Here is a 20,705-nt window from a genome sequence, read left to right on the forward strand (position 1 = left end):
GTGTTGACTTCCTCATCTTCGACAGCCACAGGTAAAAGTATGTAATTTAAGGCTAATAAATCAAGTAATAGGTTGTAAATAAATTTAAAAATGTAGGGGGTGGGTAGGGCAGCGGAAAATGGTGGCAGAAAAATGGAGAAAAATGTATTTGAACAATAAATAAATAAAAATTAAATAAATTAAATAAAAACATATATACATATAAAAATAAAAATAGAAACCGAAACAAAAATAAATAAATAAATTTATAAAAGTAAAGTCAGTGAGTTAATCAGTCAACAGAATTGAATATCAAAGAACAGAGAAAAGCAGGGAGAAGGTGGAAATACAAACTTACAACATTCAGTTTTTTACAAGGTATTAATAAATACTGCCTAAAATATGAAGGATAAAATTATTAATTTAAAGTTAAAAAATAACTTTGGAACAGAAATTTGTGTTCCAAATTTTCAAAAGAAACACACAAAAGGAAACAAAACAAAAATTGTTTAGAAAGACCTTATGGTAAAAGAAGCAATATAAACAGAAAACATAACATAAAATGTGATGACATAAACAAGACTTCGATAAGTATAAATGAGATAAGCTTACCTATTAAAAGGAAAATACTTCCATAATGAATTATAAAGTAAAATCCAATTATTCTCTCTATAAAAGTAATATAAATAATAAAAATTACTCTGGCTGAAAACAAAATATTGGACAGAAGCATACTTGGGAAATGCAAACAAAAGTAAAGAGGGGTCCCAATCTTAATACCAGATAAGGATGAATTCCGGGTAAAAAGCAATTAAGAAAACAAACATATCTTTTTACAATGATAAAAGGATACAACCTGGCCCTCGTTGATGTGGCTCATTTGAGTGGCGTGCTGTCCTGTAGACAGAAAGATCATGGATTTGATTCCCAGCCAGGGCATACATCCAGGTTGCAGGTTCAATTCCTAGTCAGGGTCCATAAGAGATGGCATTGAATGGATGTTTCCTTCTCTCTCTCCCCCGCCCCTTCTCCTCTCTCTAAAAAAAAGCAATGAAAAAAATGTAAGATTGGGAACAACACAGGGATGTCCACTTTCACTTCTCTTATTCAACATAGTACTGGGAGTCCTAGCCACAGCAATCAGACAAGAAGAAATAAAAGGTACCTAAATTGGAAAGGAAGAAGTAAAACTCTTTATTTGCAAATGACATGATACTGTACCTAGAGAACCCTAAAGATTCCACACCAAGTAACTACTAGAACTGATAAATGAATTCAGCAAAGTAGCAGGATACAAAATTAATATCCATAAATCAGTTGCATTTTTATATGCCAATAATGAACTAATACAAAGAGAAATTAAGAAAACAATCCCATTCACAATTGCTTCAAAAAGGATAAAATACCTAGAAATAAGCCTTACTAAGGATGTAAAAGGCCTGTACTCAGAAAATTATAAGACACTGAAGAAAGAAATTGAAGATACTAATAAGTGGAAGCACATACCATGTTCATGGATAGGAAGAATTAACATCATTAAAATGTCCATACTACCCAAAGTACTCTATAGATGCAACTCAATTCCTATCAAGAGTCCAATGACATATTTCACAGAACTAGAACAAATATTTCAAAAATCTATATGGAACCACAAAAGGCTCTGCATAGCAACAGCGATCCCAAGAAAGGAGAACAAAGTTGGAGGAGTCACACTCCTTAATATCATACTATAAGGCCATAGTAATCAAAACAGCACTGTAATGGCATAACAACAGACACATAGATGAATGGAACAGAATAGAGAGCCTGGAAATAAACCCAAACCTTTATAGTCAATCAACATTCAACAGAGGAAGCAATTACATACAATAGGCTAAAGATAGCTTATTCAATAAATGCTGTTCAGAAAATTGGACAGATACGTACAGAAAAATGAAACTAGACCACTTCATTACACCACACACAATAATGAATTCAAAATGGATTAAAGACTTAAATGTTAGACCTGAAATCATAAAAATCCTAGAAGAAAACATAGGCAGCAAAATCTTGGACATTGCTCATAGCAATTATTTTTATTGGGTATATCTCCCCAGGAAAGGGAGACAAGAGAAAAAAATAAACAAATGGGACTATATCAAACTAAAATGTTTTTGCACAGCAAAGGAAATCATCAACAAAATAAAAAGACAACCCACAGAACATATTCACCGATACATTTCATAAGGGGTTAATATCCAAAATTTATAAAGCACTTAGAAAACTCAACACCAAAAATACAAACAACCCAATTTAGAAATGGGCAAAGGACCTGAATAGACACTTCTCCAAAGAGGACATAAAAATGGTCAATAGACATATAAAAAGATGCTCAAAATCATTAATTATCAGAGAAATGCAAATTAAAACCATAATGAGATACCATCTCACACCTGTCACAATGGCTATCATCAATAAATCAACAAACAATGAGTGCTGGTGAGGGTATGGAGAAAGGGGAACACTTTGGTGCTGTTGGTGGGAATGCTGATTGGTGCAGCCACTGTGGAAAGCAGTGTCGAGATACCTCAAAAAAGTAAAAATGAGTATGCCTTTTGACCCAGTGATCCCACTTCTGGGAATATATCTAGAGGAACCCGAAACACTAATTTGAAAGAACATAAGCACCCCTATGTTCATTGTAGAGTTATTTACAATCACCAAGATATGGAAGTAGTCCAAGTGTCTATCAGTAGATGAGTAGATAACACAACTATGGGACATTTACACAATGGAATACCACTTGGCTCTAAAACAGAAGGAAATTTTACACTTCACGACTGTATGGGTGGACCTGGAGAACTTTAAGCTCAGTCAAATAAGCCAGTCAGAGAAAGAAAAATACCATATGTGGAATCTAATGAACAAACTGAACTAACAAGGAACATGGGGACCGACTCATAGATGGAGAACAGATGACAGCTAGTAGAGGGAGGCTAAGAGGTAGAGGGATTGAGCAAAAAGGAAAAAGGACTCATGGGTATTGACAACAGTGTGGTGATTGCAGGGCGGGGGTGTTGAGCCAGTTACAGGGGGAGTAAATGGTAATGGAAAAAATACAATGAAAATTAAATAAAATATAATAATAAAATAAAAAAAGAAAAAATGTCCTTGGGTGAGGACAAATAAATAAAAGGATACAATCTGTTAATAAACACCTAAAAATATGTTTTTATATATTCCAAAATCTGAAAAAAGACTATATACTTATAAAAATTATTGATTAAAAATATAAATAAAAATATTAACAATTAGAGCCCTGACTGTCGTGGCTCAGGTGGTTGGGTGTCACTCCACAGACTGGCAGGTCACCAGTCTAATTCTGGTCAGGGTACATGCCTACTTTGTGGGCCAGGTACACAGCTGGAGGCTGTGAGAGGCAACCAATTGATGTTACCGTCTCACATTGATCTTTTTTTCCTTCTCTTTCTCTCTCCCATCCCCTCTCTCTAAAATTAATAAGTAAAAAATATTTTAAAACATTAACAAACAGAACTGATTAACATATTAAAATAATAGTACATTATAATCAAGGATTATTTATTGCAGAAATAAAAGGATCCTCCACTGTGAGTAAATCTACAACATAATTAAATTAATTGATCAAAGAGAACAATCACATAATCAGTATCTACTACACTGAAAGATTTTGTGTAATTCAACATCCATTCTTTTTTAAGGAAAATAAAATATTTTAATAACATAAGAACAGATGAATACTTTCTTAGGATTTCTATTTATCCATCCACTGACCCCAAAGCCAGCATCATGCTTAATGGAAAAATACTAAAGCATGTTCATTAAAGTCAAGAGAAAGAAAAAGATATCATTGACTATTATTCTGATTTAACAGTTTCCTGGATATCCTAGTTAGTGTAATTAAATAGAGGAAAAACTAGAAATATAAAAATTGGAAAAAGAGCAGCTAAATTTTATATTATTTGAAAAATATAATTATCTATGTGGAAAATCCAGGAGAATCTACTTGAAAACCATTACAATTAGCAAGAGCATTCATTAAAAGGCAAGAGCTAGTACCATATTAATAAACTAAAATCAGTAACTTTCATATATATGACACATATATGATATATATGATACAGATATACTGTATCTTCCCACTACGTCAACTAGTGGGAAGACATAATAGAAAGCCTCAGAATGTGTCAGTTTTCCCAAGCCTGCTATTCTCTACCATGGTTACCAACCTTTCTGCCACATGGTTTCCTGTGCCTGACATGCTTACCTCCTTGCCCCCCACCTTCTTCCCTAGGGGATGATGCTCCTTCAAACTCAAGACAATGTTACCACCTCCAGGAAGCCCTCCTTGACACCATTAGTGTTTTGATAGTTTTGATATCCCTTTTCTATGCTCTGGTTATTGTGTAGTCATCACATTCTTATAGTGCTTACCACACACTGTACTGTAACTGTCTGGTTATTGGCTGCCTCCCCCATTTGACTGTGAGCTCCATGAGAAAAGGGACCTCAACTGCATGCTCTCTGTATGCTCAGGACCAGGCCTGGAAAAGATCAGGAGCTACGGTAAAGCTTAGAGTAGATACTATGTTAGGCTTTTGATTCTCTTCATAAGAAATAATGACCCAGGATTGAATACTGAACCAGAAAATAAAAGTTCTTTCTTGCTATAGAGAATATTGTGGAACAATTGGCAAAATTTGAATAAAGTAGATTGGCTAATAGGATTGTAAAAAAGAAGGAAGGAAAGAAGAAGGAAAAGAAAGAAGGGAAGGAAGGGAGGAAGGGAAGAAGGAAGGAAGGGAGGAAGGGAGGAAGGAAGGAAGGAACCAGATCCCCATATAGAGTTAAATGGATGAAGATGGACAGATAGATAGGGAAAGATATGATAGATTATACTAAATCTTATATTAATAAGTTGAAAAAGCAGGTGCTCGTTAGTAGATTGTTATGCCTCATTTGGTCACATTTATGGATTGTAATTCTTTCATTAATGAAAGAATGAATTGAGAAAAAATATTCAGTAAAATGCTATCCAAAACTGTTAAATTGATGAATGCATAAGTTTATTTGTTCTGGAAACAAATGGTTACAGGTTTCATTTGGTTCCTTTTCTAAAATGTTTGTAACTTTTGTTAAGTTGACTTTTAGGATATTTGATTTAGTTTTTAATTATCATGATCATTAATATTATTGATTTCCCCAAATTAAAACCTTTCACTTTAACATAAAAGGTAGAATGTATATCATAAGCCAATAATTTTGCCATAACATCAATATCTGTCAATAAAATCTTAAAAGATGGCTGAATAGAAATGTGTAAGTATTTTCACCAAAGGAAAAAAGAAATCAGATGCTCCATAGATGAATGGATGGATGAACAGCTGGTTGGATGGATGGGCGGGCAGATGAATGACACAGAGAATCTGCTCTCCACATGATAGGCCAGGTGATCTTTCAGCAATGAAAATTGGATCATGTAACTCTCTTACATACATAAAAAACTGCAGTTGCATATAAATAAAAGCCAAAAACCTAAAAAAGAACAAAGAAAGCAAAAGACGGAATAGTATATAGAGGATGCTATCATTTGTGGGCTTGAGAAGAGCAAACATGACACAGTAGGAGGGAGACTTTATCACTGTAGATCCTATGTACCTCTTGAATTCTGAAATATATGCATACAAGTACAACATTAAAATACTTCATTCTTTTCTATAGTTCCAAAATGTTCTAAAATGGGCATGTGCTTCTTTTTGTAATAATTGTGTTTAAAGAAAACTTCAAAGGTAAAGCATCTTTAATTACCATACAGTCTTTGGAGTTAGTTCCTCATCATTTTAAAGCCATATGTGTTTTCTTTTTTGTAGCTTTGATGTTCCAAATGAACAGTTTGAAAACTAGCAAAATTTGTTGCCTCCCTTTAAAATACATATCTAAATTGAATGAAATAGAGAACTAAAAGATTATACAAAAAATTAATACAACAAAGAGCTGGCTCTTTGAAAAGATTAATAAAACCGACAAACTCCTAACTAGACTCACTAAGGAAAAAAGAGGAAAGACTCATATAAACAAAATTAGAAATGAAAGAGAAGTAACCACAGGCATCAGAGAAATACAAAGAACCATGCTAGACTACTATAAAAGACTATGCCACCAAATTCAATAACCTAGAAGAAATAGGTAAGTTCCCAGAAATATATAATCTTCCTAGATTGAATCATGCAGAATTGGAATTTCTCCATGATTCAGTCTAGAGACCTGATTGTTGAACAGTGAGGAAATTTAAATAACCATCAAAAACCTCCCCAAAAATAAAAGCCCAGGACCAAATGGCTTCATTAGCAAATTCTACGAAACATTCAAAGAACATTTGATACCTATCCTTGTCGAACTCTTCCAAAAAATTAAATAAGAGGCAATAATTCCTAACACATTTTATGAGCCCAACATAACCCTGATACCAAAACCATGGCAAGGATAACACACACAACAACAACAACACCACCAGCAGCAGCTACGGACCAATATGTCTGATAAATACAAATGCAAAAATCCTAAACATAATACTAGCACATCAGCCCCAGCTGGTGTGGCTCAGTGGACTGAGTGCTGACCTGCAAACTAAAGGGTTGTTGGTTCAATTCCCAGTTAGGGCACATGCCTAGGTTGCAGGCCAGGTCCCTGGTGGGGGATGTGTGAGAGGCAACCACACATTGATGTTTCTCTTCCTCTCTTTCTCCCTTCCTTCCCTTTCTCTACAAATAAATAAAATAAAATCTTTTAAAAAATACTAGCAAATCGAATACCACAATACATTAAAAAATAACATATCACAATCAAATAGCATTCATTCTGGGGCCACAAGAATGGATCAATATATACAAGTCAATCAATATAACACACCACATTAACAAAACAAAGGATAAACATAGGATATTATCAAAAGATACAGAAAAAGCATTTGATAAATACAATACCCATTTATAATTAAAACACTCAATAAAATGGGTCGAGAAGGAAAGTACCTCAACATAATAAAGGCTATATATGACAAACTCTCAGCTAATACCATACTCAATGGTGGAAAACTAAAAGATTTTCCTCTGAAATCAGGAAAAGGACAAGGATGCCCACACTTACCACTCTCCTTCAACATACTACTGGGAGTCCCAGCCAGAGCAATCAGGGCCAGAGCAATCAGGCAAGAAAAAGAAACAAACAGCATTCAAATTGAGAAAGAAGAAGTGTCACTTTTTGCAGATGACATGATTCTTTATATAGAAACCCTAAAGACTCCACCAAAAACTATTAGAAACAATAAACAAATAGAGTAAAGTTACAGGACATAGAATCAATGTATGACAAAAATTCACTGCATTCCTGTACACTAACAATGAAATTTCAGAAAAAGAAATAAAAAAACCCCAACAATTCCTTTTGCAACTGCAACAAAAAGAAAAAAGTACCCAGAAATAAACTTAACAAAGGATATGAAGGACATATATATATATATACTGAAAACTACAAAACATTATTAAAAGACTGAAAAAGACACGGAAATGGAAAGATATTCTGTGTTCATGGATTGGAAGAATAAACATAGTTAAAATGTCCATATTACCCAAAGCAATATACAGATTTAGTGCAATCCTCACCAAAATCCCAATGACTCTTTTTAAAAAAAATAGAACAAAAAATCATCAGACTTGTATAAGACCACAAAAGGCCCCAAATTGCCAAAATAATCCTTAGAAAAAAAGAACAAAGCCAGAGCTATCACACTGCCTGACTTCAAATTATACTACAGAACAACAATAATCAAAACATCATGGTATTGGCAGAAAAAGACACACATACCAATGAAACTGAATTGAGAGCCCAGAAATAAAACCACATGTATATGGGTAAAAAATTTTTGACAAGGAGCCAAAAACATACAATGGAGAAAAGAAAGCTCCTTCAATAAATGGTGCTGAAAAAATTGGAAAGTGATATGCAAAAGAATAAAACTAGACTACAGTTTATCCCATGTACTAAAATTAATTCAAAGTGGATCAAAGACCTAAATGTAAGATCTGAAACAATAAATTACATAGAAGAAAACATAGGTATTAAATTTATGGACCTTGGTCATAGAGAGCATTCTATTTTATTTATTTTTTTATACTCACTGAGGATATTTTTTCAATGCTTTTAGAGAGGAGGGATGGGGAGAGGGAGGGAGGGGGAGAGAGAGAGAGGAGAGAAACATTGACTGGCTGTCTCCTGTATGTGCCCTGATCAGGGATTGGGCCACAGCCGAAGTATGTGTCCTCACTGGGAATCGAAGTCACAACCTTTTGGTGCATGGGGTGATGCTCCAACCACTGGTTAGGATAAGAACATTTTATGAATTTGACCCCAAAAGCAAGGGAAGTAAAGGCAAAAATAAATGAATGGGACTATATCAAACTAAAAAGTACCTAGAAATAAACTTAACAAAGGATATGAAGGACATATATATATATTGAAAACTACAAAACATTATTAAAAGACTGAAAAAGACACGGAAATGGAAAGATATTCTGTGCATAGCAGAAGAAACTGCCAACAAAACAAAAAGGCAACCAACTGAATGGGAGAATATATTTGCAAACAACAGCTCCAACAAGGGGTTAATATCCAAAATATATAAAGAACTAATACAACCTAACACCAAGCAAACAAACAGTCCAATTAAAAAATAGGCAGAGGACCTGAACAGACACTTTTCCCAAGAAGACATACAAATGGCCAACAGGTAAATGAAAAGACGCTCAACTTCATTAGCCATTAGGAAAATGCATATCAAAACTACAATGGATGTACCCTTCCACACTGTAAGAATGGCTATTATCAACAAGAAAAGTAACAACAAGTGTTGGAGAGGTTGTGTAGAAAAAGAAACCCTCATTCATTGCTGGAGGGAATGTAAACTGGAATATCCACCATGAAAAAGAATATGGAGATTCCTAAAAAAATTAAGAGTAGAATTACCATATGACCCAGCAACCCCTCTTCTGGGTATCTGCTCAAAAAAATTGAAAACATTTATTTGCAAAGATATGTGCACCCTATGTTCACTGAAGCACTACTCATGGTGGCCAAGATGTGGAGACAATGAAAATGTCCTTCAATAGATGATTGGATAAAGAAGATGTGGTACATATATACAGTGGATGTACTACGCAGCCATGAGAAAGGATGAAATACTGCCATTTGCAACAACATAGATGGACCTTAAAGGTATTATGCTAAGCAAAATAAGCCCCAGTCAGAAAAAGCTAAGAACCATATGATTTCACTCATATATGGAATATAAAACCAAAACTCATAGACACAGACAACAGTATGGTGGTTACCAGTGGAGAGGGAAGAGGTAATAGTAATGGGGAAAGTGGGCCAAACATATGGTGTTGAAGATGAATTGACTTTTGAGTGGAGGGTGCCCAATGCAATAAATAGATCCAGGCATCATAGAAATCTGCACTTGAAACCTACATAATCCTATTAATCAATCTTACCAAAATAAATTTAATTAAAAAAATAAACTATATATCTTTCTTGGTTGGATCCAATGTACACTGGCTCTTGTCTTTAGTAAACTAGAGGTTATCCCAGGGAGGTTACTAAAATGCCTATTCTTGGGGTCTTACCCCCCAGACATTCTGCATCCATAGACCACAATTTGCAAAACATTCATCCTTGATTTAGAGAAACTTAGATTTTTCATATAAAAGTGACAGTCCTATCTAGTATAGAATTTAGATTTGAAAGCAATCTCTTTTCTGATGACTCCTACACACACATAACTATAAACATCTCTGTTATGTTACATACTTTATAATGTGTTTCTTTGTGTACTTTCTTTGCCTTCTCTCTCAGCTCTTGGAAAGTGCAGTTCAAGTCTTTATCTAACCCAGTGGTCAAATGTTGTGAAATAAAAGTATATGTGACAGAAACCAAAGCATACAGTTCAAATGTTACTCTCTTGACTTAGGAATCAAGTTTATCTGCCAGCTATGTAAGTTCCTAGCCTTCCCCCCCGCCCCCACAAAGCTCAGATGTGGATAAGCACAGTGCTAACCCCCTAGACAGCAATACTGCCTGCTAAGTCGAGAGAGGGACTGTTGTTTTATTTAAAAATATGTGTATAAATCACTGTTAGCTTCTGTGCCTCTCCCAGGACCTCTGCTGAGCCCTTTCCTGTGAATCTTAAAAATGAAAAGACCGCCTGCGAAGCAGCAGAACTGGTTCAGATAAGCATCCCAGTGGTTTTCCATGTGACAAAATTATCAAGTGTGATGGGAAGAGACCCGAGGGACAGCAGCAGCAGCTCTCTGCAACCCCCTGGTGGCAAGATGCTCCATGGCTCCCCAGCCCCGCCCTGCATCCTGGCTCTTACAGTGGACGCAGGCTGCAGAAGTTAATTCTATGTCCCCAGCAGCGCCAAGCCCAATGTGCCTACAAATATTTGCTGGCAAATAGGTTTACAGTGTGAGTGTCAGGAAACAAAAACACATCGTTTGAATTTTACTTTCTTCTGCCCGAGGATCACTGGTTCTCTCTAACTTCCAAATCTGTGTCTATGTGTGTGCGCGCACACGCACGCACGCTTGCTTAATTTTATGTACAGATCAGTCAAAAACCTAATGTGGAAGATCTCCGAGACTCAAAGCGCAATCCTAATAGCACAAAGTATATATATGCCTACATTCTCACTGATAAAACTCCAGGGCTGTTCAGAACAGTCATTGCACCTACCAATGGTCATGCACCCTGGCTCAGACTCGGAACCCTCAGAGCAAGTCAGGACTAGATTCAAAGTGATTGTCCCAGAGACACTGCTCAGATGGTTTAGCCTGAAGAACAGAGAAGACTAAGAGAAAACTGAGTAAGGGTTTACCAGTCTGGGGATGCTCAATGTCCACTGAGATTAGAATAGTAAGAAATAATCTGGGGTGGGTGGTGGTGAGGGGGAGAGCTCAAGTTCTTTTGATAAAGAACCGCCTAGAAGAGCCTGAATCTTGTACCTGGATTCTTCTTCTTTAGGGATCATTAGGGGGAAAATTTAGTCAAGAATAAGTGCAGCCCTGCCCTAGGCAGGGGGACACATTTGACGGAATTTTGGGGTCCTTTCCAGCCCTACAAATAAAGGCTCACTTAATTAGTCCCTGTGAATAGGCAAGATGGGACAGTGTGAATAAAAGCAAAAGGCAATTTACTACAAGATTTGGACAGAAATGACTTCACCCATGCACACAGCTACTATAGGGACTAAACACAGCTCTTGGATTCAAGTTTCCTAATGACAGAAGCAGCCTTTTAATGGAAGCTGCTTGCTGGGCTAATGGTCAGGCCCTGCGTGGAAATTCTGAGATCAATAGGCCTTTCTGAATTCAGGAAATCAAGACTGCACCTAAAGCTTAATGGTCTGATCAGAACAGCAAATACATACAGTCCTTTCCTCTCTTCCCCACCAAGCATTTAATTGGTTCACACCCTACTTTTCCAAGAAGTTAATGCTGTCATTATGCAACCTTTGAGAAGAAGCAAGCAAGGAGAGATGACAAATGGTTCCCAGAAAATCCCATGAAAGAGGGTCTTCTGGCAACCTAGGCTTCACCTTATTTAAAAAGAGCTACATTTTCAAAAAACACTAGTGAGGTCCACTCATAAGTTGATTCTCTTCCAAATTTAAGAGAAGTCTCTACCTTGCTGGGATTACTAATTGGATCCAATATTCCTATTTCAGAGTTATAGGCGCTTTGTTCTAGGAAAAAGTTTGAATTATACATTTTTAAAATGCAAATTGTTTCCTAGAACAATGCTTATTGATCAAAGATATTTCTTCCTTGTCTTTGGCTTTTATGAAATGGGAAAGCCCAAGTGAAATATCAGGGAAATGAAGAAAGCCTTAAGAAAATAAATCAGAAAACCAAATCATGTATCTTAAATACAATCAAAACTTTCACATTTAATAGGGATTCATCTGTTTCCCATGCTCTCTACAGATCCACTTCACACAGAGGTCATGGAAGAGAAGCCTTCCTTGTGAACCAAAGAGATTTTCTGCTCAATTGGGAGACTCCAAGGAACAGAGTCGCCATTAGGAAGGGGCTGGGGAGAGGAGCAATGCATAGCAGAATTTTCACCAAGGGCTGAAACACATGTGGTTAGTTGGCCACAAAGTGTGATCAATGAGAACATCCCCTCTGTACACCCCCTGTAACTAAAACTTATCTAACTGTATTGCTGGAAATGCTTGTTTTACTTGGTCCACCACCCACTCCTGGCTAGACAGTATGCTCGAAGAACTGGCAATATGTCTGCTTTTCTCATTGTCATATCTCAAGCACCTAGCAGAGTGCTGGCATTCAATGAATAAAAGCTAACTTTAAGCTAAGAGTTTGGTATAATAAAAGAATCAGACAAGAATAAAAAAAGAATTAACAGTAGGCCTCCATTACTTAATAACATCTCATAAATAGTTAAGATACCTTCAAAGTGTAAGAATTCACAACTGAATTCTGAAGTGGGAAACCTACTTAGGAATCATTAATTTCTTAAAATCTTAAGTTTGGAGAACACTATTGCTTTAAAACTAGAGTCCTCTTACTCATCATTAAAAAAGTTTTTAATGATTTGTTTTGCCCAACTTTAATGAACCCAAATTCTGACTTTGTACTGCAGAAAGAACACTAAAAGCAAGCTTGATTACTGCTACTTACATAATTTCTCACCAAAGGCCCACAGGCGCAGGAACTGCTTACTCTAAAGCCCTTAGAATACAAGAAACTCCCCAACCAACGAATAAGTCTGAAGTTCTACTTTCAGAGCTCCTCTCTGTACACAGTCAAGAATTTTTTTCTGACATTTTAATGACTTTATTATTAATAACTACTTATCAAATCTACTCATACTGACTTTGTGAAATCCCTCCCCACACATCACGCAGCACTTTGACTTCTCTTATCTTCCTTCATTGAGTCAGGGAAGAATCAATGAGGAAAACAGGATGGAGATGGACAATGGGATCTGTTTCTGAAAAGTAGCTGTTTTATTTATTATATTTTATTTATTTATTTAGAGAGAGTGGGGAAGGGAGAAAGGGATAGGGAGAAATGATGTGAGAGAGAAACATTGATTGATTGTCTTCCATGTGCATCCCAACCAGGGACCACACCTACAACCCAGGCGTGTGCCCTGACCAGGAATCAAAGTGGCGACCTTTAGCTTTGCAGGAGGACACCCAACCAACTGAGCCACACAGTAGCTGTTTTAAAGATATTTTATTTTTTAATACCACTAATGACAAAAAAAAAAAAAAAAAAGCAAAACAAAACAGGAAGAAAAAAACAAACTCTCAAAACCAAAACTTGCAACTTAAACCTTTCAGGAAATAAAAGGCTGTAACTATGAAAACACTTAAAGTGAACACTTAATGCACAGTCCTGATGGGCCTGACCATTAAAACAAACAACTGGATATTCTACAGTTATCTCTCCAGTGCCTTTCTAGTGCTTTAAAATCATCTCTCTCAAAAATAACAAGACAAACAAGCTTCCTTTATCAGTATTTAATTTTTATAAATTGCATCAGACCTACAGTGAGTGTATTTCAGGGAGTTTCACCAAAACCAAAGAGAAGTTCAAAGAGAAAACTGCAGCAGAAGATGAAGGAAAGCAGGTAGAACTGCATGGTCACAGAACTAACTTGAAAATTGTTCTTAATCTGGGACACCTGAACAAACTCATGAGTCCACAGCCATGTGTTAGGACGGCCCTGTTGCCAGAGGCTAGTTGATGACGGCACAGCTGGTCCTATCTCCCCTCCAGGGGTCTAAGCTGTAACTCGCGCTCAAACTGCTCCGCAGTCAGGGTGCCCTGGATGGCTTCGCAGCCTGGGTTGAACACAGAGTAGGCGCTCTTCTCTCCCTCCTTCTTCTCCCCAGGGCCTCGTGTTCCGACATACATCCAGTAGAACAAGGACAGGACAAAATAAGCCAGACCAAATTCCAGTTCCACAAACAATCCCAGCAGGACCAACCAGAGAAGAACCTTTAAGAAGATGATGCTGGTCAGGAAGGACTGGTCCCGTGGCAATGGCGGGGGAATGGCTGTTCTTTGTGGGGGCTGTGATGTGCTGCTCCCTGGCTGAGCGGCTTCCTAGGACACAAACAAACAAAGGTAAGAATAAAGGGTAATGGGGCTGAGAAAATGAAAACCAATCTGGAGAGGCAGCTCCCATTGCTCTGGGAAGGCTTCTGGCTCATTGATTTCTATTTCTTTGCCCTGCCCTACTCTCACTGAATTAAAACTGATCAGCACTTAGTGAGATGACCAGATAAAAACCGTACAGCATTTGGATGGTTTCCCCTTCGTGGGAGACATTTCCTCAGATGAGTCTACGGCTAACAAGAGCTAATTTGTGCCTCACACAGAAGCTCCCCAGTAACTGGTAAGGCAAGAGCCACATGTATGCTTCACACACAGAATCAATGGTCCCTGACTAGATAGATAAACTAAAATTTTGAGTGACATGATTCTAAAATGAGTGCCAGAAACAGGAAACAAAAACCCCTTCCACATATTTAAAAATAAAAATCACTGTTATAGCCACAACCTTTCCAACCAATGACCATCCTACACATCCTCATACCCAGGCAATGTCTCCTAAGAGGACTCCCCGCCTCCCATCTCTTCCCTCTTCATGCCATCCTATGTACATACAGTTGCTAAATGAATCTCCTAAACACCAGTCAACCTCCTGTTCACAAGCCTTCAACAAATCGTTATTGCCTACAGGTTAAAATTTAAACTCCTTGGGCTGGAATCCAAGGCCTTCCATTTATTCAACAGATAGAAATGCCAGTACTAGAAATGCCAGTACACAGACTCCTGTGCTGGGTGCTAATGGGAGACTCAGGTATTCAGGTAGACTGAGGCAGCTTTAGAGAACAGCTTGATCTCTACTCCAATATTTTCCAAACTTTTTTAGGTGGTATCTACAATTAAATTTTTTAAAAGTTTTGCACTGTGACCCAGCATGCATACATATGCATCTATATGTATACATGTATGCAACAGAAAAAAACATTTCACAAATCAACACATACCTTCACTACATATGAAGCTGTCATTTTCTATTCTATTTTTTTAAATTTATTTTAACAGAGGGCTAGGTTTGTCAATTGATTTTTACACTCACTAAAGGGTTATGACTTACCATTTCAAAAACAATGGTCTAAAAAATTTCCTGTACAACACAATCTAATGCTGTATAAATCCACCCTCTACTCCTGTTCAACTGGTCTTACTACCCAAAGACATTGCCTGTCTGTGGCCTGGAATGGTCTGTTTCCTCTCCAATCCTCAGCCCCTTGCCTTCCTTCCAGGCAAGCACGATTGCTGAACGGTGTATGCCCTGACCTTCTCTGCCATACAGGAGGGCGCTCCCTCTGCCTTCCCGAGCACTGACCGGCTCTTTCTCATTGAGCACCGAACTATTCAGCACTGAAGTGTTTCTCTTTTATTTTTTAAAAAATTTATTTATTTTTTTACTAATTTAAACTAACAAGATAGAAACAGACTCACAGATACAGAAAACAGACTGACAGCTGTCAGAGGCCAGGGGATGTGAGGGGCTGAGTGAAAAAGGTGAAGGGATTAAGCAAAGGAAAAGAAAACCCAAAGCCCTCGTGGGTGTGGCTCAGTGGACTGAGGTGCTGGTTGGATTCCCCATCAGGGCACAGGCCTGGGTTGTGGGCCAAGTCCCCAGCTGGCAGCATGTGAGAGGTAGCCAATCCATGTGTTTTTCACACATTGATGTTTCTCTCCCTCTCTTTTTCCCTCCCTTCCCCTCTCTCTAAAAATAAATAAGATAGTTTTTGAAAGAAGGAAAGAAAGCTCATAGACACAGACAATAGCATGAGGGGTGAGAGGAGATAGAAAAGGGTAAAGAGGGGATAAGTGGTGATGGAAGGAGACTTGACTTAGGATGGTGAACATGCAATACAATACACAGATGACTATTAAAAAAGAAGTTGTCTAAAAAAACCATTAGGCAAAATTATACTTACTTTAGTGTCTCTCTTTTCATATAGGTCACGTGTGTCCCTAGATTGTAACCACTAAGCCACAGACTGCCATTTATTATCTTTTGATGTCTCTAGAGCTAAACACAGAACCCATATGTAGGTTCTCAATACAAAGCAGAACTTTCAGTGCATTTCTTCAATTCTATCTCCTATTTTTCACTTAATTTTATAAGGGACCACAAATGTTATTTGGTCCTGAAAAAAACAATACAGGTCATCTGATTTATGTTGCTTCAGAAACTCTATTTTGTTAGAACCTTCTTTTTGAGCATCAACATTGTAATTATTATCTTTTCAGTTATATTGGAAAAGCTCTTAACGTACTATCAGCAACCCCCACCCCCATACACACTTATTAAATAGATAAATGTCCCTTTCAGATTTGACGAGTGTACACAATAGGGAAATCACTGCAGGTCTTTGTGGGTAACTAATATAATCGATTTATATCTAGGACTACTCTGGCTGCCAGGCAGAGAATGGGTTGCAAGAGTAAAGTAGGGAAATTGTAGCTTATGCAGGAGGCCCAGCAAGAGAGGACCAGGCAGAGATTAGGATGGTGACCCAGATGTCAGAGAGAAATGATGGACTGATGGATACAGAATACATTTTGAATGTATATGACTTGAAATTTGTAGTAAACTGAATTTATTATATTATTAAGGGAGTATAAAAATAATGCTTATGGCCATCATTTTTTGACTCAGTGCTTTAAAGATGCCTGATCACCTGTAATCCAGGCAGGTACTATTATTCCCAATTTACTCATAAGGAATCACTGAGATATTAAGTAACTCCCCTAAAGTCACACAGCTAGTGATAGGCAGAGATGAGGTTGGTCAAGGATCTGAGGATGATCTCCCTCCAAAGCCCTTGTTACTTAATTAGGAGCCTTTACAGAAGATGATCAGTGAAGGGTCTGAGAGCTAGAAGGAGGTGGGGAGGGGGATGCTTAAATGAACTGGCAAAGGGACAAAGAAAGGAAAGGAGGGAAATGGGAATTCCTTTGCCTCATTAGGCATTTGTTTTAGTTCCAATGTACCTTGTGTTGTGTACAAGTGGAAAGTGTTTGTGATCATCACAGCACATACAAGCATAGTTTATGGAAGATACCAAATACTAACCCGCTTCCTACCAGAGGGCCTTTGCACTTGTATGTCCCTCTGAGAGGAATGTCCCGGTCCCCTCACATCACCTGGCTGGCTCCATCTTCTCCTATAAACCTCAGCAAAAATGCCACCACATGTGCCCTTGGCCTTGTCCCCAGGTTTCTGCAAGAGTGGCTCCTTCTTATGAACTGTCACCACCTTGGTGAAGTCCTCCCTGCCCACCCAATTAAAGTAGCACTCTGCACCCCTCACCCGTAATTCACTGTCATTGTGTGTGTGTGTGTGTGTGTGTGTGTGTGTGTGTGTGTTTCCCCCCTTTCAGTGCATTCATCATTCTGTTCTTTTGTTTACTGTCTGCCTCCCCAAACTCAAACAGCAGTTCTGTGAGAGCAGGGCATTGTCGGTCTTTATCACACTGTCTCCCCAAATTCAGAACAGTAGCTTGAACAAGGTGGGCACATGACAGGATTTGCTGAATGAACGAATGGTGGCGAGGGAAAGGAGGAAACTAAAAGGTGCCTCCTGGACTTGAGGGGCTGATGCAAAGACTGTGCTTAGCCAAGTAACTCCAAAGAAAAAGTGCATTTGAACAGTGGGCCAACCTGAGCCAAGGGCTGGAGGTGAGAAGTTGCAAGACAGCTCTGGGCAATGAACCTTGGGGCTAGATGGTGCCCTGGGGCTGGTGTGGGTTATGTCTAGGGAGGGAGACAGGGAGTTTCTACAGGATTTTTAAAAAGTTACAAGCACTCTTGTCCCAATCTTGGGGAAGTCTGTCACAGAAATATTGTATTATACTTTGGGGGACTACATTTCCCCAAGCTAAATCTGAAAGTAGGGGAAAGAGGATGTGGATGCTTCCTTATCAATGACTACTGAAAAAAAGCAATTACAAACAGAAGTCTTAAGAAATATTACATGCCACTGTGTGTCACCACAATTATTAGGCAGAGATAGATTATAAATTAGGAAAAAAAACAATTTAATGAGAATTGTCACTCCAGAGCAAACCCAGGAATGATAACTGAGTCAGTGAAAATGAGCTTAGGATAGAAACAGTTTGATTAATAAGAACCAATTAAAGGTCCAGCATTTCCTCTCATCCTTTTTGTCAGGCAATCAGCTTTTGGGTTTTTAACAGTGGAAGCTTTCTCCAACTTCATATTCTCTGGGTTCAACTCAAAGATCTCATATTCTTTGGTAATTAACATATAGTAAAAAACTCATTGTGTGGGTTAGACATTGTTTTTTAACTGCAGGAAGAGAAAGGGGTAGGGGAAGTGGATTGGAAAAGCTTAAGCAATTATGCTCAGTGAGTTCTAATCAACAATGAAGTTATCCTGAGACAAAGGCATTTTGCATGTGAGAAAATGGATTGTTTGAACCCTGCAGCACTCTTTCTGCAAATTAGTTGGAATTCTCCCTGTCATGGAGAACAGTATCAAAATTTAGTAAAAATTCATGATTTTTTTTAAAAAAATCCTTAAGACAAAATGTGCAATAATAAGTCAACTTGATAAGGAATTCAGAAGGAATTTTTGACTCATTACACTTCTGAAGTACAAAGGCTACGTCACAGATTGTCTCAAAGCACTGGTCTTCCCTTGATGTTTTGTCCTGTATTCCCGCTTAAGATACTCCAATCTCACATGCAAGTCACTTTGCCAATTTACTCATGAGTGAAAACTAAATGAAGGTACAGAGATGTGAATTAAGTTCATCTGCAAAATAAGAGATTACCAAAAGAATTAAAGGGCAAGGAAGCTATCATACTAAATATTGTTTTCACCTTTAACATGCATTGATTGAAACTGAACAAGCTTCTCTAGTTCAACAGCAACATACACGCACATGCTGCCTCTGGCAGTTACAGCTACTGCACTTTTGCAAGTTTTGTATTCAAATACCATTTCTAAAGCACAGGCTATGTGGGTTACTGGCTGCATGCGGTCCAGGTGCGAAATCAAATAAAGCCTTAATTACTGCCACTTTTTCATCAGTATCCAATTAGACCTTTTACCCTCCATTATCAGATTGCTGTGGCTCAAAAGGGTTGTGCAGAGGTTTCCCAAAGCCACAAGGTGTCACAATGATCTCTCAACTAACTCAACTCACTGTTAATGACTCAAGGGCAGGGGTGCTTTCTTTTAGCACCCTAGACCAGAGATTTTCAATCAGTGTGCTGCAAGAATTTTTAAAACAGGCAATACCTGACTATTTATTTAGAGGCACTGACCTCTTCCTCCTTAAACTGTCAAGTAAAAAACTGACAATAGCAGCCCTGACTGGTGAGGTTCAGTGGGTTGGGTACTGCCCCGCAAACGGAAAGGTCGCCGGTTGGACTCCCAGTCTGGGCTCATGCCGTGCTCATGCCAGGTCCCCAGTAGGGGGCATGCAGGAGGCAACTGATGTTTCTCTCCCTCTCTTTCTCCCTTCCTTCCCCTCTCTAAAAATAAATCAATAAAAGCGTTAAAAAAAAATGACAGCAGCCAATTCAACAATAGCGGGCTGGTGTGAATTAATCAAAATTATGCCTATTTTTTCTTGTCAGATTGGCAAAAAACAATGTTTTACAGTATGCCACAGAAATTTAGTAATTAGTTTTTGTACCATGAGATGAAAAAAGTTGAAATCCGCTGCCCTAGACTCTGCTTTCTGTCATAATCGGGAGCTGCGGGAGTAAAGAAATTGTCAAACTGACTTATCAATGTTGACACGCAAGGCAGATGGGCGCCCCAGCTCAGGGAGCAGATTTGGAGGCGATAGGGAGGCAGCTGGCTGCGCCTGCAAGGCGGTGCCAGCATTCAGAGGAGGAGTGGCCTGTAGGACAGGACGCGTGGGCGGGGCCGCTTCGGGACCAGGCAGGCCAATCCCTTACGAGGACGGGTTAAACACTATTTCTTGGTGGCAGAGGCGGGTCTCGCCGGAGTTTCCTGAGAAACCGCCACAGCTGCCCAGAAGCCACGTCCTTGGGGGCGAGGCCTTTCTCCTCTCACCTGAGCGAGCCTGGGCTGGACCTGGGTCCTCGCGGGCCTCCATTTCCACACCAGGAACAGTTTTAGCCAGCCCAGGGCTGACTTTGAATCCGCAGTTGCTTCCGCCTTCTTTCCCGAGGTTTGTGCTCTCTGACTCGAAGTGCTGGATTCGGCCGTCAGCCCGGCCCGTTTTCGGGCCGCCCGGAACTCGGCTAACCGCTGTTCCATAGCGCACGCGCCTCGCTCCCCGTGAGACCGGGAGCGCGCGCCGGCCGCAGGTAATCTGCGCCCAGTTTAGCCCAGCGCCAGGCCGCAGTACGCTTGCGTAGCGGCGGCCCTCGGCTGCGCGTGCGCGCTGGGGTTTGGAGTTCCAGCCTGGGCTAGGTTTGTGACGTTTCCGTGGGCTGTCTGTGCTAATAGTCCCCTCCGGACGCACGCTGACGTGCTGTCCACCTCCTCAAGCACAAAGGTTAAGAATCTGAAGCTTAAAGACTCCTCCATTGT

General features: G+C 38.8%; 1 protein-coding gene across 2 annotated transcripts; it reads right to left on the reverse strand.

Annotated features, from left to right (window-relative positions):
- Nucleotides 1–869: 869 nt before the first annotated feature.
- On the reverse strand, nucleotides 870–20,520 carry SAYSD1 (SAYSVFN motif domain containing 1). 2 transcript variants are annotated; one of them, XR_008528749.1, is made up of 3 exons: nucleotides 20,223–20,520; nucleotides 13,765–14,189; nucleotides 870–1,016 (listed from the first exon to the last, which is right to left on the reverse strand). XR_008528749.1 is itself a non-coding variant. In XM_054568734.1 (2 exons), the coding sequence occupies exons 1-2, from the start codon at nucleotides 20,427–20,429 to the stop codon at nucleotides 13,845–13,847; spliced, it is 552 nt and encodes a 183-aa protein (XP_054424709.1). In that variant the 5' UTR covers nucleotides 20,430–20,520; the 3' UTR covers nucleotides 13,269–13,844. The 2 variants fall into 2 exon arrangements, 1 of the variants encoding a protein (XP_054424709.1); XM_054568734.1 differs by lacking the exon at nucleotides 870–1,016 and having other exon boundaries at nucleotides 13,269–14,189.
- Nucleotides 20,521–20,705: the final 185 nt, after the last annotated feature.

Source organism: Pteronotus mesoamericanus, unplaced genomic scaffold, assembly GCF_021234165.1.
Source record: "Pteronotus mesoamericanus isolate MK-2021 breed Mesoamerican mustached bat unplaced genomic scaffold, CSHL_Meso_final contig_20, whole genome shotgun sequence".
Taxonomy (NCBI): Eukaryota; Metazoa; Chordata; class Mammalia; order Chiroptera; family Mormoopidae; genus Pteronotus; species Pteronotus mesoamericanus.